This window comes from Acinonyx jubatus, chromosome D4 (genome assembly GCF_027475565.1).
Source record: "Acinonyx jubatus isolate Ajub_Pintada_27869175 chromosome D4, VMU_Ajub_asm_v1.0, whole genome shotgun sequence".
Taxonomy (NCBI): Eukaryota; Metazoa; Chordata; class Mammalia; order Carnivora; family Felidae; genus Acinonyx; species Acinonyx jubatus.
In genome coordinates this window covers 38,093,835-38,120,970 of record NC_069391.1, presented here as the reverse complement: position 1 = coordinate 38,120,970, position 27,136 = coordinate 38,093,835, and the positions used below count along the sequence as shown (strand labels likewise).

Genomic DNA, 27,136 nt, shown 5'->3' with positions numbered 1-27,136 from the left:
CCAAATTTGGCTTCATATCAGAATCCTGTGGAGAAGTTGTTACGAATAAAGAATACTGGAGATTTCAGTTTAATTGGATTTGGAGAGGGCCTAGGCTAGATAGCCTTCACTTTACGTTTTACAGCTGCCGTTCTAGAGACTTAGAACTTCCCCCATCCTTTTTAAAATAATAATTTATTGAGGTGAAATTCACATCATAAAATTAACCATTTAGGGGCTCCTGGGTGGCTCAGTTGGTTGAATGTCTGACTTTTGATCTCGGCTTAGGTCATGATCTCATGGTTCATGAGATCAAGCCCTGTGTCGGGCTCTGTGTTGACAGCATGGAGCCTGCTTGGGATTCTCTCTCCCTCTCTTTCTGCCCCTTCCCCGCTCACTCTCACTCTAAAAAATTAACTGTTTATTATTTTTTAAATGTCTATTTATTTTTGAGAGAGAGGGACAGAATGTGAGCAGGTGAAGGACAGAGACAAAGGGAGACACAGAATCCAAAGCACGCTCCAGGCTCTGAGCTGTCAGCACAGAGCCTGACGTGGGGCTCAAACCCACGGACTGTGAGATCATAACCTGAGCCAAAGTTGGTCACCTAACCTGACTGGGCCACCCACGTGCCCCTAAAAAATTAACTGTTTAAAGTGAACGTAATTCAGTGACATTTAGTACGTGGTCCCAGTGTTGTGCAGCTAACACCTCTATTTATAAAGTATTCCCATCACTCCTGCATAAAACACTTTACGCACAATGCACTTTCTCTCCATTCCATTTCACTCTAGTCCTAGTCTCTGACAATGACCACCCAGCTTTCTGTCTGTATATATTTTGTCTATTCTGGATATCTCTTATAAATGGAATCATGCAATATGTGACCTTTTGTGTCTGGCTTTCATTTAGCCAATTTTCTCCATGTTGTAACATGTAGCAGTACTTCATTTCTCTTTATGGTTGGATGATATTCCATTGTATCTATCCATCTATTGATGGACATTTGATCTTTGTCCACATTTTGGATGTGAGAATAGTGCTGCTGTGCCCGTGTGTATATATGTACTTGTGTAAGTCCTTCTTTCAGTTCTCTTGTTTATATACCTAGAATTATGGTATCAAATAGGTAATTTTGTATTTTACTCTTTGAGGTACTACCAGACGGGTCTCCAGCAGATGAACCATTTCACATTCCCACCAGTAATGGATGAGGGTTCCTGTTTCTCCACATCCTTACTAACACTTGTTATTTTTCATTTTTGTTTCAATTATAGCCATCCTAAGGGATGTAAAGTGATATCTTATTGTCATTTTGATTTGCATTTCCCTAATGATGTTGAGCATGCTTTCATGTGTTTATTGGCTATTTATATATCATCTTTGGAGAAATGTTTGTTCACGTCCTTTGCCCATTTTTTAATAGACTAGTTTATCTTTTTGTCTTTGAGTTGTAAGAGTTCTATATAATTAAGGATATTAAACACTTACCGAATACATGACTTGGAGATATTTCCTTCTTATCTGTAGGTTGTCTTGTCATTTTCTTGATAATTTTCTTTGCACAAAGGTTTTTCATTTTGATAAAGTCTGGTTTATTGCTCATGCTTTTGGTGTCATATCTAAGAATCCATTGCCATATCCAAGATCATGAAGATTTACTCCTATGTTATTTTTTTTATTTTTTTTATTTTTAATTTTTTTCTTAATGTTTACTCATCTCTGAGACAGAGAGAGACAGAGCATGGACAGGGGAGGCACAGAGAGAGAGGGAGACAGAATCCGAAGCAGGCTCCAGGCTCTGAGCTGTCAGCACAGAGCCCAGTGCGGGGCTCGAACTCACGAACCGTGAGGTCATGACCTGAGCCAAAGTCGGACACTTAACCGACTGAGCCCCCCCAGGCGCCCCTGTTTTGGTTTTTAAAGAGTTTTATAATTTTAGCTCTTAGATCTTCCATTTTGAGTTAATTTTGTATATGGTATGAGATAGGAATCCAACTTCATCTTTTTGTTCTTGAAAATTCAGTTATCCCAATTCATTTGTTGAAGAGACTGTTCTTTCCCCATAGAATGGACTTAGCATCCTCATCAAAAATCAATTGGCCATAGATGTATGTGCTTATTTATGGACTCTCAGTTCTGTTCTATTGGTCTGTAGGTCTCTCATTATGCCAGTCCTAAACTGTCTTGTTGATTATAGGTTTATAGTAAGTTTTGAAATCAGGAAGTGTGAGTCTTTGATTTTACTTTTTTTTTTTCTTTAAGATTGTTTTTTGCTATTGTAGATCCCTTAAATTTCTATATAAATGTTAGGATCAGGTTTTCAATTTCTGGTAAGGGGAAGCCAGGATTTTGATTAGGATTCCACTGAAACTGTAGATCAGACTGGGGAATAGTTAGTGTCGTGTTATCATGAAGTCTTTCCACTTACGAACCCAGGATGTATTTATTTAGGTCTTTAACTTCCTTGAGCTGTGTTTTATAGTTTTCTGTGTACAAGTCTTTCACCTCCTTGGTTAGATTTATTCCTAGGTTGTGTTTTGTTCTTTTAGATGCCATTATAAATGGAATTGTTTTCTTAATATCCTTTTTAGGTTATCCTGTTTAGGTTATTGCTGGTATTTAGAAATAAACCTGATATTTGAATGTTGATCTTATGTCCTACAACTTTGCTGAATTTGTTTACTTGCTTTAGTGCCTTTCTTGTGAATTCTTTGGAATTTTCTTTGTCATTTTTGAAATAATTTTTCTTTTTCCTTTCCACTTTGTATGTCTCTTACTGCTTTTTCTTGTCTAATGCTCTGGTTAGAATTTCCAGGACAGTGTTAAATAGCAGTGGTAAAAATAGTTACCATTGTCCTGTTTTTTGTTTTTTTTTTAATGTTTTTAAAATTCATTTTGAGAATGAGAGAGCATGAGTCGGGGAAGGGCATAGAGAAAGAAGGAGAGAGAATCCCAAGCAGGCTCCACGCTGTCAGCACAGAGCCCCACGCGGGGCTTGATCTAACATACTGTAAGATCATGACATGAGCTGAGATCAAGAGTCGTTTGCTTAACTGACTGAGCCACCCAGGTACTCTAATCCTTGTCCTATTGATCCTTGGAGGGAAAGATTTCACCATTTACTATAATGCTAGCTGTGGACTTTTTAAAAAAATGCCCCTTATAATGTTAATAGTTCTGTTTATCGTTTTTTGAGTGTTTTTATCATGAAAATATTAGGTTTTGTCAAATGCTTATTTATTTTGAGAGAGAAAGCACAGGGAATCCCAAGCAGCCTCTGTGCTGTCCGTGCAGAGCCCGACGTGGGGCTCCATCACACAAACTGTGAAATCATGACCCAAGCCAAGATCAAGTGTTGGATGCTTAACTGACTGATCGACCCAGGTTCCTTCAGATGCCCATCTTTTAATTTGTTGTTTCTAAGTAGAAATCTATATATGTTGTTCCACTACTCAGAAATTTTATGTATATACATATTAAACTCTGAACAAAGTAACATATTCCTCTGGTCTAATTTTTGTACCATATATTTATTTCATTACCAGTGGGTTCTTCACTACTGTGGTGGGTAGAATAATGGTCCTTCAGAGATGTCCATATCCCTGGACATTCCAGTCCCTAGAACCTATGGTATGTTAGCTTATATGTTAAAGAAAAGTTAAAGTTGCTAATCAGTAGCTGACCTTAAAATAAGGAGATTATTCTGGATTATCCGGGTGGGCCCAATGTAACCCAAAGAGTCCTTTAAAGTAGAAGAGGTAGGCAGAAAATGAGAGTGAGAGATAGACTATGGAAGAAAGGCTCAGAGAAGTGTAACACTTTTTGCTTTGAGGATTAGAGGAAGGGGGCCAAGACCAAAGGAGTGTGGGTAGCCTTTAGAAGCTTAGAAAGGGCAAGGAAAGAGAGTGTGTCTTACAGGCTTCAGGAAGCAGAGCATTAATGCTGACACATTGAATTTAGCCCTGTTGGAACAGTGTCAGACTTTGACTATAGAAATGTAAAATAATATTTTTTTTGTTTTGTGTTAAGCCACTAAGTTTGTGGTGATTTGTTAGAGTAGCAACGTAAAACAAATACAACTACCCAAGCATATTTTGTTCTACTGTTTATGATGTTGGTTTATTTATCTAGGCTAACTGATGTCTAAATTTCTCTTAAGTTGTTAAAATTGTACTTCTTACTCAAAATCCATCTCAAAGCTTTCTGAAACAATAAGCCTTTTGTTCTTCCACACTAATATCCTAGTTTCTCTCGTGATTTCTGTTGTGCCTTCTTTTTTTTTTTTTAACCTTCCTCATAGCATCTAATGATAGTACAGAGTTTTAGAATTTAGTATTTGGTATTGATTTTATTAAAATTTTATTCTCCTTTTAAAAATACTCTGTTACCTTGATGTGGTTGTGTATTTTATGTATGTGTCTAAATTTGGGTTGTATGCGTAAGATTTTTACACTTTCTATAGTTATATTTCTGTTTAAAATTTTGAATTTTATCTTTCATGTTAGACTGAGATTGGTGACTATATCTTACTCAGCCTTGTCTTTTCTATTGAAAAACAGTCTATGATGCATATGGTAGGCAATACATATGTGTTTGACTTAAATGTACATGTGAATTAGGTCCTATAATTTAAATTTATGAACCAAAATATTATAACCATAGTGATGAGTTTTATCCATATCCTGAGGGAGTTAAAATTATATTGTTGGGAGGCATATTTTTAGTTTATATAAACCATAATTATTAAAACCATTGATTGATGTTACAGGTGATTTTAGCATCTCTCTAGGCAGATTTTAAGCAAGGCAAATTTGAGGGGGATTTGTTTGTTTCTTTTTATGTACTTTAGGTTCAGATGTATCTGAAAATATACTTTGTTGCTTCTCAGGACTCTTGGATCTCAGTTCATCATGTTTGTCTATTTTTAAATGAGTTTTTTTAGAAAGATGGTGCTACAAGGCAAACCATAAGAGACTCTTAAATACAGAGAACAAACAGGGTTGATGGGGAGGGTGGGAGAGAAGGGAAACTAGGTGATGGGCATTAAAGAGGGCATTTGTTGGGATGAGCACTGGGTGTTGTATATAAGTGATGAACCACGGGAATCTACCCCCAAAACCAAGAGCACACTTGTACACACTGTATATTAGCCAAATTGACAATAAAAATAAATAAACAAACAAGTAAATAAGTAGTGCTACTTTTTAAACTAAGATATATCTGGGAGATTAGTCAGAATGAATATTTGTAATATAAAAACTACTTAATTCTTTCTTTAAAACTTTTTTTTAATGTTTATTTTTGAGAGATAGAGAGCGATTAAGAGCGTGAGTGAGGGAGGGGCAGAGAAAGAAGAAGACACGGAATCCAAAGCAGGCCCCAGGCTCTGAGCTATCAGCACAGAGTCCGACACGGGGCCCCGAACCCACAAATGTTGAGACCGTGACCTGAGCCGAAGTCAGACACTTAACTAACTGAGCCACCCAGGTGCCCCAAAAAAGCACTTAATAATTCTTTAACATTGATTGCAAACATGAAGAAAAAGAATTGTTTTCTCCCCTTATGATGAGAAAACAAGTTTTCTACAAATAAAAGAAAATTTAGCAGAACTGATGTCCCTTTTTTATATCATATTTTTGAGTACTTTCTGAATGTGATGTTTGTGTCTCATAGAATGGAGATGTATGCATTTCGATTCTTCATCCGCCTGTAGATGACCCACAGAGTGGAGAACTGCCCTCCGAAAGGTGGAATCCTACTCAGAATGTCAGGTAAGGGGCTACATAAGGAATAATCTGGTTTTTAGATGGCTCTTAAGATTGGATATTATCTTTTAACAAGTACAAAAGAATCCTTTCTGTACTTTGTTGTTTTTGTTTTTTGCTAGAGCTTTAAGTAACATGTATGCATCATTTTGAAGAGTCCCATTTACAGAGCAATAATGCATATTTTACTCATTTCTTTATGTTCGTCTTGAAAGAATTTTTCTAGTGTGACTTCCTCCTCTTAACATTATTTAAGTTCCATCCTGCATCTTTGGATCTTGTGATGCCCATGTTTGGATGAGTTGCTTCCTTATTCTAGGGTTCTTACTATATTTTGCAGAGAAATCTATCATATAAGTCTTTACAAACTTCAAATGACTTTATGTTGTACTACTTTAAAAAGGGCTTCTGGGGCTCCTGGATGGCTCAACCAGTGAAGTGTCCAACTTTGGCTCAGGTCATGATCTCACGGCCCCGTGTTGGGCTCTGTGCTGACAGCTCGGAGCCTGGAGCCTGCTGCAGATTCTGTGTCTGTCTGTCTGTCTCCTCCCTCCCTCCCTCCCTCCCTTCCTCCTTCCCTCCCTCCCTCCCTCCTTCCCTCCCTTTCTTCCTCCCTCCCCCTCTCCCTCTCCCTCAAATAAACATTAAAAAAAAAAAGCTTTCATTTACCTGGGTTTTTTGTTTGTTTTATTAACTGTGTAGGTGGTTCTTAATGATTTGAAAGGCTTGTATATTTCTTTTGATTCCATCTGTTGAACTGTATAAGTAGATATTAACCATCTGTTTGTTTATAGCGGTCTATATGTGTGGGAGTTGGTCACCTAACCCTTAAAAGAACCATGAGTTTTAACTTGTAATTGTTATGTTTACATTGTTTATCATTATATTTTTCTGCAATAAAAATCTGTATATAAATATATTTTAATTATTTGTGACAAGGCTGTAGTTAAACTTATTTCTATATTGAATTACTTTATTAATATACAGTTGATTAAAAACAACGTAAGTATACACTTCCAATTTACTATGTACATTTGCTAATTATTCGAAATGCTTTTTTAAATCAGGTAGATGGACATTTGTTTTCATTAGTCCATGTGTCTATGAATAATTATTACTTTGCTAGAGTGAGACAGAAATACAGCTTTGGGGAGCCTGAGTGGCTCAGTCATTTAAGCGTCCGACTTCAGCTCAGGTCATGATCTCACAGTTTGTGAGTTAAAGCCCCGCGTCGGGCTCTGGGCTGACAGCTCAGAGCCTGGAGCCCACTTCAGATTCTGTGTCTCTCTCTCTGTGTGCCCCTCCACTGCTTGCACTCTGTTTCTCGCATTGTGTCAAAAATAAATAAATGTTAAAAAAAATTTTTTTAATAAAAAAAGAAATGTAGCTTCAATTTTATATATGATATATGAATAATATATATGCTAATATACACACCCAAGAATATATATACCTGTGTATATACAAGCATATATATGTGTGTATGTGCATATATACACATGTGACAATAAACATATGTAACATAAACATATATTAGATGCAGTGATTAAGAGACCATATTTACATATGATAATGGAGTAAAATTTTATATGGCAGTGAAACTAAATCCTTTTAATTCTGAGTTATTTGGCAAAAAACACGGAGTGATCTGTTGTCAGTCTTTAGAAAAACAAAACAGTTTTATTGTGATATAATTTCCATTACCCTACAGTTCTCCCAATTTAAGTGTAATATAGTACAAAGTTGTATAAGTATCCCCACAATTTTAGAACATTAAAAAAATTTTTTTAAATATTTTATTTATTTTCGAGAGAAAGAGCACAAGCAGGGGAGGGACAGAGAGGGAGACACAGAATCCGAAGCAGGCCCCACACTCTGAACTGTCAGCAGAGAGCCAACACAGGGCTTGAACTCATGAACCATGAGAACATGACCTGAGCCACCCAGGCACCCCAATTTTAGAACATTTTTATCACCTCTAAAGAAATTCATTCGTCTTCACATTTACACTCCATTATCACTCAACCCCCACTTCCCCCTTTTTCCTGAAACCCTAGGAAACCACCAGTCTACTTTCTGTCTATATAGATTTACCTATTCTGGATATTTTATAAGAATAGTAATTCAGTATATGGTGATTGGCTTCTTTAATTTAGTATGTTTTCAAGGTTCATCCTCGTTGTAGCATATATCAGCACTTCATACCTTTTTATGGCTGAATGATATTCCATTGAATGTTTATACCACACTTTGTGTATCCATTGATCAGTTGATGGACCTCTGGGTTTCCATTTTTTGGCTATTATGAATACTGCTATACACATTATGTACAAGTTTTTACATATACATGTTTTTATTTCCTTGGGTATATATGCCTGGGAATGGAATTGCTGGGTTATATGATAACTCAACGTTTAGTTTTTTGAGGAATTGCCAGGCTGTTTTCCAACATGACTGCAGTAAATAGTACATTCCTACAAACATTATGTGAAAATTTATTTCTCCACGTGTTCATTAGGACTTGTTATTATCTTTGTTTTTTTTTTATAGCCATCCTGGTGGGTGGACATGGTATCTCATTGTGGTTTTGTTATTGATGTTTTCTCTTTAAATGACTTAAAATTTTAGAATAGTTTAGATTTTTGAAAATTGTGAAGGTAGTACAGATAGTTCTCATATATACCTGCACCTGCCAGTTTTATTATTAACATCTGATATTAATGTGGTTCATTCATTACAGTTAGAGAACCACTTTTAATACATTATTGTTAACTAAAGTCCATACTCTTTCACATTTCCTTAGTTTTTATCTTATGTTGTTCTTTGCTCTAGAATTTCATGCATGATACCATGTTATATTTAATAGGCATGTCTCCTTAGGCAACTGTGACAGTCTCAAACTTTTCTTGTTTTTGATGACCTTGACAATTTTGAGGAGTACCAATCAGGTATTTTATAAAAATGTCCCCCAGTTGGGATTTTTCTGATGTTTTCCTGATTATTAGAGTAGGGTTATGAAGACCACAGAGGTAAAATATATTTTTGTTACCTTGTAATAAAGGTACCTAATATTAACATGACCTATTACTATTGATGTTAATGTTCATCACCTAGCTGAGACTGTTTTTAGATTTCTCCACTATAAAGTTACTTGTTTTTCCCCTTTCCATTCTATACTCTTTTGAAGGAAGGAAGTCTTAGGCGCAGCCCACATGTAAGGAATGAGAAATTATACTTCCATGGGGGTGAGATATCTGTATAAATTATTTCAAATTCTTCTGCATAGGAGATTGATCTTTCCCCTCCCCCCATTTATTTATTCATTTTGTTAGTCATTTTTAATCATTCTAAAGTCTAGTAGCTCAATAAGGAACTCTACTTTGGTTAAAAGCAGAAAAAAAACACTTCTTGACTTATACAAGGATTTCTTTATTAAAAATTTTTTAAAGGTTTTATTTTTTTGAGAGAGAGAGAGAGAGAGCAGGCAGGGCAAGGACAGAGAGAGGGGGACAGAGGGTCTAAAGTGGGCTTAACGCTGACAGCAGCAAACCCAGTATGGGGCTTAAACTCGCAAACTGCAAGATCACAACCTCAGCCAAAATCAGACGCTCAACTGACTGAGCCACCCAGGTGCCCCTACACAAGAATTTCTTACAAGTTTTTATCAAGTTTCCTTCCCACTTTCTGGAAAGTGTATACCAAAGAGTGTTCAAGCATATCAAATTACTGTTGATTATGCTCATTACTCATTCCTTTAGGTACCTTGTTCAAAACAATATACGTTGAGAAGATAGATATATCTTGGAGTGCACCACATCTTGCCTGTAATTTTTTAAATCAGAAAAGAAGTGACTCCCTTTTTTAATTAAATAAATATGTTGATATACCTAACTTTGAAACCATCATGCTTCTGAATTCTAATTCTCATATTGATCAGGCACAGAGCCCTGCCATAAGTTTATGTCTATGAAATAAGGAATCAATACATACTCCTTGTACTTTATGCTTTACTTTAATAGGACTTTCCTTCAAGCATGATGCATTTCTCCTTTTTTTAAATTTTTTTAATGTTTATTTATTTTGAGAGAGAGACAGAGCATGAGCAGGGAGGGGCAGAGAGACACAGAGACACAGAGAGACACAGACTCTGAAGCAGGCTCCAGGCTCTGAGCTCTTCAGCACAGAGTCTGACGCCGGGCTTGAAGTCATGAACCGTGAGATCATGACCTGAGCCAAAGTCAGCCACTTAACCAACTGAGCCACGCAGGTGCGCGCCGCCCCCCCCCCCCCCCCCCCCCCCCGCCGCCGCTTCTTTCTTTCTTTTTTTTTAATTGCGAGAGAGAGGGAGTGAGCACCAGTGGGGCGGGAGGCGGGGGTGAGTAGAGAGAGGGAAGAGAGTGCTAGCATCCTAAGCAGTCTTAGTGTAGGTCTCGATCTCACAAACCATGAGATCATGACCTCAGTCAAAATCAAGGGTCTGGACACCTAACCAACTGAGCACCCAGGTCCCCAGAGTTCATTTTAATGAAAATATAGTAAGTTCATTTTAATGAAAATATAATTCCAGCAGCCCTAGTCTATACATATGAATTTATTGTACTCCCATCACATACCAAAATGCTTGTATTAACATCACTCTACACTTCTAACAAAATTATTTATGTGAAAGGAAAAACAGTTGGCTTTATTTGTAAATTTCTCTTTGTTTTATACCCCTTACATTTCATTACTACTGGGCATTGCACCCTAGGAATATATGGATATGTGGAAAGTGTGCACTTCTTTTGTAAAGGGCAATTGTGAAAAGGAACGCTGGAAAGGAGAAATGATGTGATACTTGATATACCCCCAGGTGCATGAGTATATTAAAGTCTACTGCTTTACATAGGATCTTTTATGATCATTAGCAGAATTCATGTACTTCTACTTCTTCATCCCTCCTATCCCTTACCACCATACAACAGTTCTAGCTGATTATTTGTTCCTTTAACCTATACTTACCTCTTATTTTCAGCCTCAACTGGTATATTGACACTTAGATCCAAGTAAAAGAAAAGGAAATCAGTATACTTATTTTACCTCCCATCCTCTCTCCCCCTTTTCTTTATCACTTTTGAACATATTTATCATCAGAAGGTTATAAGATTTATAGTCTGTACTGTTTTGTAACGTGATCCTGGTTTTTAAAATTTATTCCTGCCATTAAATGAATTCACTGTTTGCTGTCCATTATTTTACTTCCTTTGATCTATTAATTGGCTGAATTAGTCCATTAGTAATTTCTCCAGGAAAATGCTCCTTAGAGCCCCCTGTATTCCCTGAATTCTTACATGTTCAAAATGTTACATGCTATGTGTATGGGTGTGCATATATGTGTTTTGCAGTTATACTTCAAGTGACAGTTTGGGCATAAGATTTCAGGATCATACTTTCTTTCCTCAAAGGATTATGATATTGTGGACATTATTTTGCTATATTTATTGTTGCTGGGGAAATGTTTGGCTACCATATTTCTCAGCTCTTTCATTCTACATAATTGTTTAAGAGACTGTTAGGCTTTCAAAAGAAACACATCATTTGTAATTAAACTGACAGTGTATTTAAAAGGGTTAAGTAAATATGTTGGAAGACTTGTTGAAAAATTGAACAAAAAATGCAGGGTTGTCCTTTTGGTATTATTTTGGTGCTTGTTTTTCAGGACTAGTAGTAACCCTAGTCAAAAAGAAGTGTTAGCTGTATGGTACTAAGTGATTCTTACTTTTGGAGGTTGAATGTTGAATCACATGCTTACATCTTGTCCCCCTTTGAGAAAACAGGCATCCCCATTCTTCATAATATAAAGCCCCAAACGATTTTTTTCATTTCATTTTAGTACTACCTTAATGGATATTGCCATTACCCACTGGAATTCAAGATATTTTACCTTCTCCTGCATAAGTACACAATATATTATTCACCTTGTCTCAGTTTAAAATATTGTGAACCTTTTTTCTTTCAAGGTAGACCTGTTTTTCATTTGATTCAGTCCTTTGGGGACAGGAAACTCCTTTCATACTAATCTTCCTCTTAAAAACTACTGTTGTTACTTTGGGGAGCAGCATCATTTTTTCTCTCTCTAGGCCCTCAGGTCACTTGAGCCCCAATTTAGAAGCATTTCTTAGACTTCATCTCAGAGATTGCCTTCTCTGCTTTTATGCTTTTTTGTTTAGAGGCTTTATAACCAGGACTAGTTTTCTTGATTGCCCCTTTGATCTTCATACACAGCTCAAAAAGGTATTTGCGTTGGAATATCTTTTTAAGATTTTATTTTTAATCAATCTCTACACCCAAAGTGGGGCTCAAACCCACAATCCCAAGATCAAGAATCACATGCTCTATTGACTGAGTCAGCCAGGAGCCCATGGATTGTAATCTTTAGTTACCTTCTCAGACTTTTTTTTTTGTCTCTTAGCCTCATGTAATCATAGACGTTCCTTCAATGTGATGATCTTGGGGGTGGGAAAATGAACAGAGGCTTTGGTGTTTGTGAATTTCTAGGGAGACGTAGGTTCCATACATTATTGGAACTTCATCTGCCTGGAACACCTGACAGTGCCCAGAACTCTGTAATGTCAGGAAAGCTCTACCTAATGAGTGGGTGTGAAATACTTTTTTCCTTTTCCTTTGTTTCTCTCTTACTTACTGTGAGGCAAGGGGGTTCTTCAGCTAGCAATTGTACATATTTCTCACAGGTCAGTGTATCGCACTGAAATATCAAGAGGCAAAATATGAGGTGCTCAGGATTTTCTTTTATATTCCTTTGCTGCTAAACTCTCTAGAGTTAGCAGTTGTGCAACTAAGGGTTCTGCACTCCATATCCAGTTTATGGGAGGCCAAAGCAAGACAGCAGTGGAGGTGGCATAAGGTTCAGCTCCAGCTGTTTTAGGGTCTTGACTGCTATATGGCAGTGTTATCTGAAAGCGGTCCCATGTTTACATATGTTTGGACTTATTCATGACCACCTGTACTGGTCTTTCATTCACCACCTCAGTGAACATATTTAGAAAACTTAAACATGGAAAGCTTTTGCAACCTGAAGAGGAATAAAGCATCCCAGTTACCTTGAAGAGTCTAACTCAATAGATATCACAAGACCTAGTGAGTAGTAAAAGTAGAGGGGAAAGTAGGAAAAAGATCACTACAATTATAGGGATCCAGAGCATCAGCCAACTTGTGTCCACTAAAGGCTCAGTAGTTTGCCTCCTCATAGAGGCATAGAGGAAAGCCAGCACTTTCTGGAAGAGAACATCCTATTACACCCAGGTGCATAGGATTAAGTTTAGGCAGGTTAGAGTTCCTTATGGAATTGGGAAGATTTAAGGAGTAGGCATTAGCGAAGAATGGAGTTGGGAGGGTAGGGACCCCTGATGTTGCCACATGTCAGCAATTAGGAGTCCATACAATGCCTCTTCTTCTTGGTGTAAGAAACAAAATATTCTTCAATCCATGCTCTGTCTGGAACCAAGTGAGTGCTTTTGCTTGGGGTTGGCTGTCAAACAGTAGAGTTCACAACTGCTTTCTCTGAAGCACCATCCCCAGAACTATCTGCTATACCTGCTGCAGGCTCTTAGATAAGGAAAGTCATCTTGGTGGAGGTTTGGTTTCTTTTGAAGGATGGTTGCATAGTGTTTTCTTTGCTACTACATCATGGAGAAGCATCTGTCAGGAATAGGATAGAATGTTTTCCTGTTTAATCTTCTCAGTGACCTGCTGAAAGGGAAGGGAGCTAAGGACTGTCCCAAACATTAGATGACAAAGTAGGCAAGGTGAGGGGAAATGGCTGTAGCATTGCTGTTCCTAGGGCTCCTGACAGTCCCATTTGGGGCCAGGATGATTTCATTTATTGCTCCCTTGATATTTGTACATTGAGTTCCACTGCACTCAACTTGGTAGTTTCAGATTGTGCATATGATATATATTGTGTATTTTAAAAATGTCCTTTTAAAAATGTTCTTTGTGTTTTTGTGTAGTCTGAGACCCTCATTCCTACCATGTGTTTTTGCAGGGATGTATCAGTCAGCAGCAGTTCCAGGATTGCACAGGAGGAAGCATTTATTACATTTGTTAGTTGCTTTAGAGACATAAACAGAAGCTATTTGTAATATGTAACCGTCTAAGCTATCACATTTTCCCACTCATAACAGACTTATCTGCCATGATGTCCTTTTCAAATCCCACTTACGTCTTGAAAATATGTAATAAGGACTGTTTTTTAATTTTTATTTTAGTGTTTATTTTTAAGAGAGAGAGAGAGAGAGAGAGATGGAGTGTGAGTGGGGGAGGGGTAAAAAGAGAGAGGGAGACACAGAATCTCAAGCAGGCCCCAGGCTCTGAGCTGTCAGCACGGAACCCGATGCAGGGCTTGAACTCACAAGCAGCCAGATCATGACCTGAGCTGAAGTCAGACACTTAACCGACTGAGCCACCCAGGCGTCCCAAGACTGAGTTTTTTGTTTTTGTTTTTTTTTTATTTTTTTTTTAAACATTTATTTATTTTTGAGACAGAGGGAGACAGAGAGAGAGAGAGAGAGAGAGAGAGCATGAACAGGGGAGGGTCAGAGAAAGAGGGAGACACAGAATCTGAAACAGGCTCCAGGCTCTGAGCTGTCAGCACAGAGCCCGACGCAGGGCTTGAACCCACGGACCTCGAAATCATGACCTGAGCCGAAGTCGTCTGCTTAACCAACTGAGCCACCCAGGCGCCCCCAGGACTGAGTTTTAACTAAGGGCCATCTTCTGGTGTTATGGGTTCATCTTTTGAAATGCTATAAATGTGAGATTAAAGGGATGTAGGTTAACTAGAAGAGTCAGGCACTGGGCTTCCCTTCTCCAAAGTTGCCTATCAATTTTCATCAAATTAGGCCATTATCTGTAAAACCTAAGAATCTCAATCAGTCATTGTTTCTCTGTGTATGTGTTTTAATTTTTCTTAATGTTTGCTTATTTTTGAGAGAAAGAGCATGAGTGGGGGAGGGTCAGAGAGAGAGGGAGACACACAATCCGAAGCAGGCTCCAAGCTCTGAGCTATCAGCACAGAACCCCATGTAGGGCTCAAACTCATGAACTGTGGGATCATGACCTGAGCCGAAGTCGGACACTTAACTGACTGAGCCACCCTGGCGCCCCATGTGTATGTGTTTTAAGAGTCAAGGTAAGTTTAGGCTTTTAAGAATGAACCTCTTCTACCTCATACTGCCTAGAGGGTATGTATGTATACTTGAAGAAAAACGCCAATCTTTAATCCTGCAAAATTCCAAACTTTTCCTCTGTAGTTTGCAGGCAGATCCATGAGCCAGGTCTTAATTTGTTGTACTAGGGCCAGTTTTCTGCCTTCCCTCCTAAAGTTGTACTTGTGGTGACATAGTAGCTAACAAAGAAAGGTCAAAAAAGTGAGGGGGTAGTGGATGCCTCGCTGGTCCAGTTTGTAGAGCATGTGGCTCTTGATCTCAGGGTTGTGAGTTCAAGTCTTCTGTTGGGCATAGAACTTTATGAAATGGGGGTCAGACCCAACTCCTTGACCATTGTCTATATGTTGAAAAGGGACAAATACAATATTGTTCATTGGGTCATAGATGTCTAATTCTCATTTATCTCCCTTAAGTACTACTTTAGTTTTCTTGTTTTTATAACATGTCTGAGCTCTAGAACTTCACAACTTACTAATTTGCTGTTGGCTAGTAGTTTGTGTGTGTGTGTGTTTAATTGGTCTTCATTTTATTTTGGTGTTTTTATTATTTAAAAGCCTTTTTTTCAAGCTTATTTTTATTCAAACAGTATTTTTTAAACAGTATTTTTAATTTATTAGTCGAATCTGACAAAGATTGTAAAACAACCTAAAAGATCAGAAGTATGAACTTGAAAACTATAGAAAATGGAATGGTTTTGCCTGTCCTTTTGTCTGCATGTCTCTCCTTTTAGAACTTTTAAGTTTTGGTCTAGATCCCGTGTTGAAAAACTCCTACCATAGTCCTTTGTCCTGGCTTTTAAAGCAGGGATGGAGGGAGCACATTATTTCTTTGAGTATCTATAAATCCGGGAAAGGTGGTGGTCGTGAGAACTGACCAATAATTGAAAACAAGAACGCTGTTCCTCATTTTTATCCCAAATTATTACTTGAATAGGTCTGTTTTTATTGTAACACATGTTAAAAATTTATAGTTCTGAATTTGGACAACCAGACCTACCTATTCCTCTAAACCTACAGTAGAGAAGAGCATAAAGGGAGGAAGGAAGGGAGTCTGGGGATGGGTCCTCAGAGTCTCTTGCCAATCCAAGAAATTGACGTCTGAATGCCACAGATTGTCTAAATGGACAAGCGCAACTCCATGTTACATCTAAAAACCAAAATTTCAGGGGTGTCTGGCTCAGTCGGTTAAGCATCCGACTTTGGCTCAGTTCATGTTCTCATGGTTTTTCAGTTTGAGCCCACACTGGGGCTCTGCGCTGACAACACAGAGCCTGCTTCAGATTCTGTGTCTCTCTCTCTCTCTCTCTCTCTGCCCCTCCTCAGCTTGCACACACATTCTCTCTCTCCCTCAAAAATAAACATTAAAAAAAAAAAAAAAAGCTTCATGTGGAACTGTGAATTTACATAAGACAAAATGAGACTTTTGAAAGAATGTAGTTGTTTTCTAGATCCTATCCCATTTGTTCATGATCTGAAGGAAACAATCTCTCTTTAGTGGGCTTTAATGACTTCTTTATTGTGTTGTATTAATTTGATAGTTTCATTATTTGGTCTTTCTTTCCTTTCTATCTTCTGCTTTTTTCCTTCTGAAAAAAAAAATAGAATATATGAATAAAGATTTTCTAACACTTAAACTAACCACAAAAGATGGCAGCAAAAAACCGTAACCATTGGAATAGCTGCAGAATTGTTCTGTTTTGTATGTTCTACTAGTATGGATTTAGCAGTTCAGTTTTTCCATTCTATAAAGATAGGATTAAGGGGCGCCTGGCTGGCTTAGTCTGAAGAGCATGCGACTCTTTATCTTGGGGTCATGAGTCTGAGCCCTATGATGAGTGTAAAGATAATTAAAAAAAATTTAGGGGTACCTGGGTGGCTCATTCAGTTAAGTCTCTGACTCTTGATTTTGGCTCAGGTCTGATCTCCTGAGTTGTTTTTTTAATACTAGTTTTTAATCATTTATTTTTGAGAGAGAGCACATGAGCAGGGGAGGGGCAGAGAGAGGGGGAGAGAATCCCAAGCAGGCTCCACACTATCATTACAGAGCCTGATGCAGGACTCGAACCCACGAACAGTGAGATCGTGACCTAAGCCAAAGTTGGGACGCTTAACCAACTGCGCCACCCCAGCATCCCTTTGATCTCACAGTGTGTGGGATCAGGCCCCTCATCAGGCTCTGCGCTGGCAGTATGGAGACTGCTTGGCCTTCTCTCTGTCCCATCCCCACTTGTGCTTTCTCTCAAATAAACATTAAAAGAAATTTTAAAAACATAGGGTTAATAATACTTAACAGAGTTGTCTATCATATGCTACAGATATAATGCTTGTGTTAAATTATTTTGGTACAAGTGCTAGACCATGTATGACACTACTTCCAGATCTTTTCCAGTCATGATACATAGAAAAACATGAAATTACTATATTTATAGATCAGAGTAGTAAACTGAGGATACTTCTTTGGCCAGATGTTGTTGCTACAGAGGCTAAAGTTATCCCAGGTCCCACCTATCCCATGGGAAACAGTATATAATTCACCTATAACTAGGGTGTTGCATATGAATTGGCATCAAGAATCTTTGTTAGAGATTAAAAGTCTCAATTCTGCTTTGCTCTGTATTGGCCTTGCTATTAGGTAGATTCTCACCACGTGGTAATATAGATGGCTACCAGCTCTAGACTTTCCTTATTCTCACAATTGTCAGTCCAATCAGGAATAAAAATTGCCTTTCTGCTATTAGAACATCATAGTTCCCTACCAAGGCTCTGATTGGCCCATCTTGGGTTACATGCACACCCCCAAATCCAGCATCATGATGAGAGAGAGAATCTGCTGCTGTGGTTAGGTAGGTTGTTTCTCTGAAGCTTTTGCGTGATAGTAAGGGAAGATTAACCCATTAACCCCACCAGAACCAACAGAGTGGATTCCTCATTAAAAAACAAAAACAAGATCCTGCTGTCCAGAGTAAGTGAAGAAATGAAAATGAAAGTGAAAACTTGCTGAGTTAAACTATTTTCATAGTCCACTATAGTACCTGACACTTCTTCTGAAAGCATCATGGATTTCCATTTAGAAGTATATGGTATTAGAAGTTCTTTTTGATAGAAATGAATATTTCACCATTTTAAAAATTGTATTTCCTAACATTTTATTATTAAAATAAACACAAGATATAAGGAAATCAACTTGGTTAAACTACTCATGGGACAAATTTCCCAATTCAGTTAATACGACTTACCTAGACCTGTCTTGTCCAATGTGGTAGCCACTACGTAACTACACATAACTACTTTAATTAATTAAAATTAATGTCAAAAATTTAGTTCTTCAGTTGCACAAGCTACCTTTCACAGTGCTCATTGACTACATGTGGCTGGTGGTTATATTGGATAAAAAGATTATGCATTTCCATCATCATAGGAAGTTGCAGACAGTGCAGATCTAGACCACTTATAGCTCTTTTTTCCCCCTCTCTATACCACACTTTGTCCTGTCCTTATCTTCCTAACAGGTTTTGGATATGTTCTTCTGAGGCAATCCTTATGGAATGTTCTACCCCCTTGTTTGTTTCTTGCTTCTAGGATGTTATGTCCATTTCCCATCATTGGCAGTGATAAGTTTTTGGTAATCTTTATTTTATAATGTAATTACTGAAGAAATCCAGAAGGATCTTTGTGGGGAGGGGCAAAGAGTTAATTTAATAGAAAGGGGTGTGTGTATGATGAATGGATTTTAACTAGATGGGAAAGTTTTCTGTGAAAGTGCCTTTCACTTGTATAATCACATAACAAACTCTTTACTCTTTTTAGGAAAAGGTTTCATCAAACCAAACATCTAAATTGCCTGAATCAATCCCTTTATTTTTTGCTTGGGGCAGGAGCAAAAGACTGTTTTCCAACAATGTAACCTATAAGCTCACGCCAGTGAGAAAAGATACAAAATTAATTTTTCCTCCCCAATTTTTCTTTACATACATGCATGTAGCTTGTAGGGAAAAGAACCTTGGGAATAATTTAAAGCCTTTTTGGAGCCTTGTCTGGTTATTTTTCTACAGAAACTTTATTCCCTGTGGTTAAAGTGTCTGGTTTTTATCTGTGGATGAAAATTGCCTGTCTTAACAACTCCAAGACGTAGAAACCCTGGGAGATAAGGGACGACATCTAACTTGCTCACTATTGCACATCCAACATCACAGTTGGTGCCTCTCACACACACAAAGTGCTTAGTAAATAGAAACTAGTTCTTCCGTGCCTGGGATGTTGTTTTCTTCCATTCTCCTGCTTAAGTGTCTTCCTTCCCTAAGTATGGAAAGGAAATACGTTTGTGTGTATTATCATTTTTTTAGATCCTCTTAAGCAGCCATGATAAGTGGATTTGTGGGGCAGGGTCATTTTTAACCTTGCCCACAAAAGGATGGCCTTAAAGCTAAATATTTTTTGCTTTTTCTTTTCCTATTGCGCTTAATTTGTAGTTTTTAAAATGTTATTTGAAAAGCTTTCAGGCTTCCACTTTGGGAGCAGATTGGAACATGTAGCCAATTGAAGACAGTGCATGTCTTCTACAGAGTTTTATTGTGTGCCCTGCCACATGACCTCTGTGATAGGCTTGCAGATTTCCTCTTTGTGTCCTAGTTATCAGCTTGTTTCAGCCTACCAGCTGAGTACTGAAAACAAAACAAAATTCTGTTTCTTTTCCCCTAAGGTCTCAAATATTATAGTCTTAAATTTAAAGGCACAATATTTTTGGATCTTGTAAACATGAGTATTTGTAGCTGATCCCCTCCCCCCCTTTTTTTCTATTTCTAGGACTATCCTGTTAAGTGTAATCTCATTGCTCAATGAGCCCAACACCTTCTCCCCAGCCAATGTGGATGCTTCGGTTATGTTCAGGAAATGGAGGGACAGTAAAGGAAAAGACAAAGAATATGCTGAAATCATTAGGTAAGGTGCTTTGTTTTACCTTCCTTTTGATTACTTTAAGTCTTCATACAGAACCAAGGTTTAAATCAAACTTAAATATTGTTTGGGAAGATATTTCTGCCTGAGCCTAATGAGTTTGGCATTTGAGGGAGCACACACTGGAAGATAATGCTGCAGATCTGATTTCCTGGGAACCAGAACCTCCAGGTTCTCAGTCACTTAAGTTTGCAGACTCTGCCTCTGAATCATTCTAGGGACACTGTTCAGTATTTTCAGCATGTCCGTTAAGTGTAGCAGATACCCAAAGTATTTCCAGACATTCTAGATGTTTTTGTTTACAAAAAGTTAAAAAAATTTTTACATTTATTTATTTTTGAGAAACAGAGACAGAGCACAAGCAGGGGAGGGGCAGAGAGGGAGACACAGAATCTGAAGCAGGCCCCAGGCTCTGAGCTCTCAGCACAGAGCCCAACGTCGGGCTTGAACTCACAAACTCTGAGACAATGACCTGAGCTGAAGTCGGACGCTTAACCGACTGAGCCACCCAGGCGCCCCCGTTTTCAAAATTTTTAATGAAGCCCTATAGTTTACTGGCCCTTTTGACCATACCAGCAAGTATCTTCTGGGTATCATTATTATCAGTAACAATAGTATATGGTTGAACAGAGTCCTAGAAGCTTCTTCTTAGTGAGAGATTTGGAGTCTACCTATAGCTCGCCATCCCTCATATGACTTTTTTATCAGTTAATTTTTTGGGTCTTTAGTTTTTCCATCTGTATAAAAAAGGGGAAAAAAGTAGAAGTTATTGGGACTCAACCAGTCAGCTCTCGATCATATCCTGAGTAGGACAAGGTTTTAACAGTACCCAAGAATTGGTACTTGAATTGCAACAGATTCATTTCCCTTTAGTACTGTTAGATTTTATACCCTTAAAATAGAACCCCAAGGACAGTTCCAGCACATTCTGTGAATAGTTTAGTAAGCACTAGAATTTATACAAATAGAGTCCCTCTTTATAACTCTAGTCAGCACAATGCCATGTGATGTATAAAAAAAAACTGCACAGAAAATATAGCTGAATAATATATATAGATCAGCATTTCTTCACGATTTCTGCCCACTAGAATCACCTTTAGACCCTCTTTCATATCCATAGTCATTTAATAAGATTATAAGGATAAAATCTGGGCATGTGTATTTCATTTTTAGCAGCCACTTAGGTGATTGGTGTATACCAAAGAGTGAAGATAAATTACTATAAATAGTAAAAACCTGGAGATTTAAAGGAGCTGGAGTAGACTGTGTGTGTCTGTGTGTGTGTGTGTGTGTATACACATGTAAAGTTTTTGAGAGAGAGAGTGTACAAGTAGGGGAGGGGCAGAGAGAGAATCCCAGGCAGGCTCCATGCTGTCAGTGCAGAGCCTGAGGCAGGGCTCAAACTCATGAACCTATGAAACCATAACCTGAGCTGATCAAGATTCGGACACTTAACCAACTGAGCCACCCAGGCTTTCTTAATTTAAGGGCTTATCTCATTCTCTAATTCTTAACACATTTATTACACATCAGCTTCATGTCAGGTACTGTTAGGTCATTAAGGCAGTCTTTCTCCTTGAGGAGCTCACACTTTACTGATAAGAATTTGTAAGCAAATCACCATTTAATGAGTGCACCTATAGGGGTGTTGAGAGGGTGGAGCCTTCTTGGGATTCTCTCTGCCCCTCCCCCACTTGCATGTGTGTGTGCACACATGCTCTCTCAAACATTTTTTTTAAAAGTAAGAAATACAAGGTCTCCACTCCAGTGAAGTTGACATTTGGGTGGAAGAGGAAGAAACTGACAGAAAAATTAACAAATGGGGATCATAGAAAATATACTAATGATTAAGTAGCATAATGCAAAGGAATGACTAGGTGACTGCTTTAAATTGGGTTGTTAGAACAGTCCATTTCTAAGTACAGATCTGAGTGACATAAGTAGCCAAATTAGTAAATCAGGAGAAGAGCAAGTGATCTACACAGAACAGGCGGTGTTCAAGTTACTAAAAAAACAAACCAGGGATGGCCTGTATGTTTTGGGTGGGAAATGAAGTAGGAGGCAGGTTGTCATGCAACACTGGAAACTAACATAGGCTATTTGGAATCTACTTTAAGTGCAAATGGCAGGATTATTGAATAAAGAAGAGTGGTTGGGGTTGCATAGAGTTTGGTGTGAGACGAGGCAGGGGAAAAAAGTCTCTGAGGTGACTCCTGGCTGACCAGCATCTGAGATCCACTACTTCTAAATACCCTCCAGAAGGTTATTATTTGAGTGTTCTTCAACATGGTACCTGATGGGCTGAGAACCTGTGGTGTAGTATCTGTCAGATGCCTTTAGGCACGCACTGAAATTCAGAAACCTGAATCATAAAAAATCTTGATTAAGAAAGGCCAGTTGTAAAATCTATCTTCAAGATAGAGACTAACATAAACCATCTTCCTTCAGGAAACAGGTTTCAGCCACTAAAGCCGAAGCAGAAAAGGATGGAGTGAAGGTCCCCACGACCCTGGCGGAATACTGCATCAAAACTAAAGTGCCTTCCAATGACAACAGCTCAGATTTGCTTTATGACGACTTGTATGACGATGACATCGATGATGAAGATGAGGAGGAGGAAGATGCCGACTGCTACGATGATGATGATTCTGGGAATGAGGAGTCGTGACGTGCTCCTTCAGTGCCCCTGTACTGCCCTGCCGTCTCAGGCCAAAGGGAGGGGAGCAAGTGGGGACCTAGCAGTGGCCCCTCAACAAAAACCTATCACGGGGGTGGGAAAAACAAACACGGCTCCTGCTGACTCCCCTTATGGATCTCAGTTTGCTCCTTTTTATGGACCTCTTAATGGAGAGAAAGTAATCCTCCACAGAATGTCTGAATTCTTGCATTCTTTACCCTTCCATCACTGTATTGATTTTTTTTTTCTTCTTCTTCTTTAAACCCAAACTTTCGCCTCACTTCGTCTCTACAGAGTGTTCACGGCAAAAACACCTTTGGTCTGTTTTTAGATTCTTGAAGAATTAGTCTTTCATCAAGACGTTTGTGTTTAAAGCTGGGAACCCATTGGAAGTTCACAAGTGCTGCATATGCTGAGTAGCAAAAGAAAATGGAAAAAAAAAATAAAAACCCCACAAAACAAACTTAAAAAAAAGCAAATTTGCCAAGATTTAGCTGCTCATTTACATTAGTGTGTGTGCATTCGATCAGCCCCATGGTGGGGAGTTTTGTTTCCTTTCCCATCTTAAGGCTGAGATACAGTGGGCATCAGGGACTTTGTGCTAAGCCTGATGAAGTGTGTGCCTAAGGGCACAGAGACCCTTCAGCCTCCAGGAAATCATCCTAACACTGCAGAGGGCCTCAGCTACTCTGAAAGATGAGATTTTGTTTTTTGAATCGATTGGGATCTAAAGCCTGAAATAAATATTCATACTTTACATAGAACTGAGCACTTGATTGCTATTTATTTTAAAGACAGAGTTGTTACCCTCCCCACCCCGAGGGAGTGGGGAGAGAGTGGAGACTAGTGTGTGTGTGTGGAGTCTTAGTGATCGGGAACAAGGAGTTTAAAATCACTATGCCAATTTTGGTTGATGCTGCTGGGGAGAAAAAGTCAAAACTACTGGTGACCACTGTTGGATAAAAAAACATCTTATGTGAACATGGCCTTTCCCTCAAAGATTTTTAAAAAACCCTCATGGTGAGAGTGTAAGTAGCCAGTTTTAATTACTCAGTATTAATCCTAGGTGCATGTGTTAAGATTTTGGTTTTCATTGAGCTGCTTATGCTGATAGTGATAGCTGTGGATAGGAGACACGAGTGACCAGTTTCTGCTTTCCTCGTTGGATGTGACCTGGACTTTTCTCTCCTTTCGATGTACTCTGGCTGTGGAGGGCAAGCAGAAGTTGTGCATGGAGCTTGCCCTGGGCTGCCTTGACTCTTTTAGCAGGGCCGAGGGAATTGGCTGCAGGCAGTGTCTGGGCAACGCTAGATCTTCCAACTGTGCTGCAGCTTTGACTTCCCCGGTCTCAATCACGTGTTACTTCAATCAATATTGAGATCCATCAGCCTTCACCAACCAGGGACTTCAGAACTTGGCCGTGATTTTTGTTTCATTTGGGAGTGGGCCAGTTCATAGGAGGGCAGTGTTCTTTCAGTGGGGAAAATCATTATAATGTAAAATTAGACTTCGGAAGGAAAATACAGCAGAGACTGGCTACGATCCTCCTCCAGATCCCTGTGCACTGGTGTCAACTTCTTCAGATCATAGCTCAGAAAGAACCAAAGGGTTGATGAGGGACAGGGGTAGGATGGATCCTAGAACAGAGTAGGTGATGCTTACTTCCTTAGCTCCTCCTTCCTTTCTGATCTCAGGGTTTTCATTAGCTCTTCAAACTCCAAACATTTGCTGACTAATGCCCAGCAGACCTCTCTGGCCTCTAAAGTTTGATTTGGTATTTATTAAGTGGGGATGTTAACATACAAAGGTTCATATGGGACAGTGTTGAGCCTGGTCCCAGAATCTCTTGTCCCATCCCCATGGGGCTAGGACTACCTACACCCCTGAATCTAGTGATTCCAGTCAGATTCAGAGAACAGAGCAGCTCTTTGTGACAAAACACTGGCCGCACATTCTCATAGAAAGATGTTGGAACTAGCTTTTTAACACCTCATGCTTATAATCTGCCTATCTTCTGGAGCTCAAAGTCTCATAATGCTCGGATTACCCCATCAGCCCCACACACGTTTACAGCTGGTAGCTTGGTCTGCTCTCTTGGAGCCCTATAAGGCTTTTCTTTTACCCCTTACCGCGAAAGCATTTCTCTGTCAGGGCAGGCCAGGTGCCTTGGCATTGCGGAAGGTGCTGTGTTGCTCAGCCCTGTCCCGTTAGGCCCTGTTGGCCTCTGTTGCACGTTGACTCAGGGAGCCAGAGAGCCAGGTGGAGGTCATACCTCTCAGCCCTTTGGGGTGTTACTGTTGAGGGCTGGGTTTGCCTCTGATAGAGTACAATCAATTCCAGAAAAGACTGGCATGTGTTGATTGGCTAGCAGGTAGACATTCTGAGAACTCAGACTGACCTGTAAAACCCAGATGCTGGTTCCAGAGCTCTGTCCTGAGAACACATCCTGTGGCAAAAGAAAACTTGAGCATGTAATTTTTTTTTTCTTTTTGAGAGTAGAGGTCTCAGGCTCAGGCCACAACCTTGTAAGTACAGTTGTGATTATTTGGTGTTGACATGAATTCAAAATCCTGCATTTTTAGATTCCTTTTGATTCTAGTGGAGGCCTCTCTGGATGCTCTTCAGGTTTGTGTGTTTTGAGGCTGGTTGGAGAAAGTAATATCACGATTCCGTTGTTGCTTCTCAAAGTCTTCCCCCTCTATTTCGTATCATTCCAGAGTTCTTTTCTATTAGCCAAACCTTTCTGTAGTCCCTTCTTTCCTCTTCCCTGGTGATTACTTGCTTCTTTATTTGCTGGTTTCCTTATGTTTGGGACATATGCAGTAAGAGACTGAAGGGGAAAGTGTGTAGTTCTCCACTGAAAGTTAACTCCCCACCCCTCCCATTCTGAAAAATGGTTTACATTTACAAAAAGATTCAGATGCAATTTTCAACTATTCTGAAACCAGCAGGACACACCTGACTTTAATAGTTTTCTTAGCTGAAATTGTAGATGTTTTTCTTCAGTTTAACTTATGAGAAAAGATTATCTGATGCATTTTTGTGTTGAACTTCCCCTTTAGTGGTTTATTTTGTCTTTTTCTGCCCATCTGTCTACTAATAAAATGTGAAATAAAATATACCTGTATTGCTACTTCCCCATGGGATGACCCTCTTCTTTCTTTGTGTTAAAGAAAACTAAAAGCTGGTCTCAATATTTCCACTGTTCCCTTGAAGATTACACCCATGACTCAGCTGAAAAATTAAAAACCAAAAGTGAATCTCACTCACCTGCCTTCTAGGATATTCTGCTCAACTCACCTCCTCACAGAATAAACATTCCCAGTCCTTACTAGTTTTTTAAGGAAAGGTTATTAGAGATACAAACATCTGTTAACCTTAATTCTTATTAAGTAGGGTACAACCTGCTGATACACATAGGCTGGTGAAGGGATGAGGGTGCTTCCACTGCCCTCCTTAGGCAAGCATTTTGATTTCATCGTCATTTGTCTTTTGAACTTCCTGCTGCTAATAAGCAGAAATCAGGCAGGAGATCATATCATGTAATTACAGTCCCTGTTTAGTTTCACTTGTGGAGCACTTACCTTTTTCCTGGTCAGGAGCTCAAGCTGTGGGCAACAGCAGCATGTACCCCCAACTCATGAAATGACCACTGATTTTAGACGCCACAAGCAGAAAAGGTGAAGACTGACCCTGGGCTGGTTCTGGCACACTGACTTGACCAGTATTTGAGGCACCACTTCTGTTTGCTGCTTCCTTAGTCTAGTCTGAGGGGGTTATTTAGGAATGAAATGGGAGGCTATAAAGCCTCTGGCAACACCTCTACGTTGGAGCATAGTAGTGCTATGGTGGGGCGACCTGCCTTGTGTCAGAAACAGGAATGGTGGATGGCCCTGGTTCCTCCCTGATGGCCTGGGAGCAGGAGGAAGGAGCTGCACTAGAATCCTGGCCCCAGGTGAATGGCTGCTTGGGACTTTGTGGAGCAGGTATTTAGCCCAGGACCTGCTTACCTACTTCAAACCACCCCAACTCACTAGTCTGTTCAATCCCATCCCTTCACTATTAATCAAGATTCTCTTTGGTTGATGAAGGACACAGGATGGAAAGGAGGATTAGCTGTCCAAACTCTCCCTCCAGCCATGAGAAAAATATCCTCAGTTCTTACCTTTGTTTCCTATTTTAATGTCAGCTGACGTCTGGAAAAGAAGTTACCCTGCCCTAGTATTCCTGTTGACCGGGCCCTACAAACAGAGATTGCCTTATCAAAATGAACTTTGAGAATCACTGCCCCTGCCCGGTCAGGAGGGTTAGCAGTATTTTCAGCCTTATCATTTACCTTTACACCCTCTGGATGCTGACCTGGCCGAGGCGAGAGAAGGAATACCAATTTAAGCCTTTACACCCTATCGTCAGAAGACTGACTACACGGGCTATACTTCAGCCCCAGCCCTATGAAGTCCAGGCTGCCCAGAATAATAATGAAGACAGCCTCCACCCTAAGCTGCCCTTGAGTCACACCACACAGAGACTGTG

At 39.2% G+C, this 27,136-nt stretch overlaps 1 protein-coding gene across 1 annotated transcript in view; it reads left to right on the top strand.

The window, feature by feature from the left end:
* Window positions 1-25,747, top strand: part of UBE2R2 (ubiquitin conjugating enzyme E2 R2) — a 115,158-nt gene extending 89,411 nt beyond the window's left edge. The window contains exons 3-5 of the mRNA XM_015073288.3: window positions 5,656-5,753; window positions 19,777-19,911; window positions 22,375-25,747. Of these exons, the coding sequence (XP_014928774.1) occupies window positions 5,656-5,753; window positions 19,777-19,911; window positions 22,375-22,594 (453 nt within the window). The 3' untranslated portion in view covers window positions 22,595-25,747. The remainder of the gene's footprint in view (window positions 1-5,655; window positions 5,754-19,776; window positions 19,912-22,374) is intronic.
* The last annotated feature ends 1,389 nt before the right edge of the window (window positions 25,748-27,136 follow it).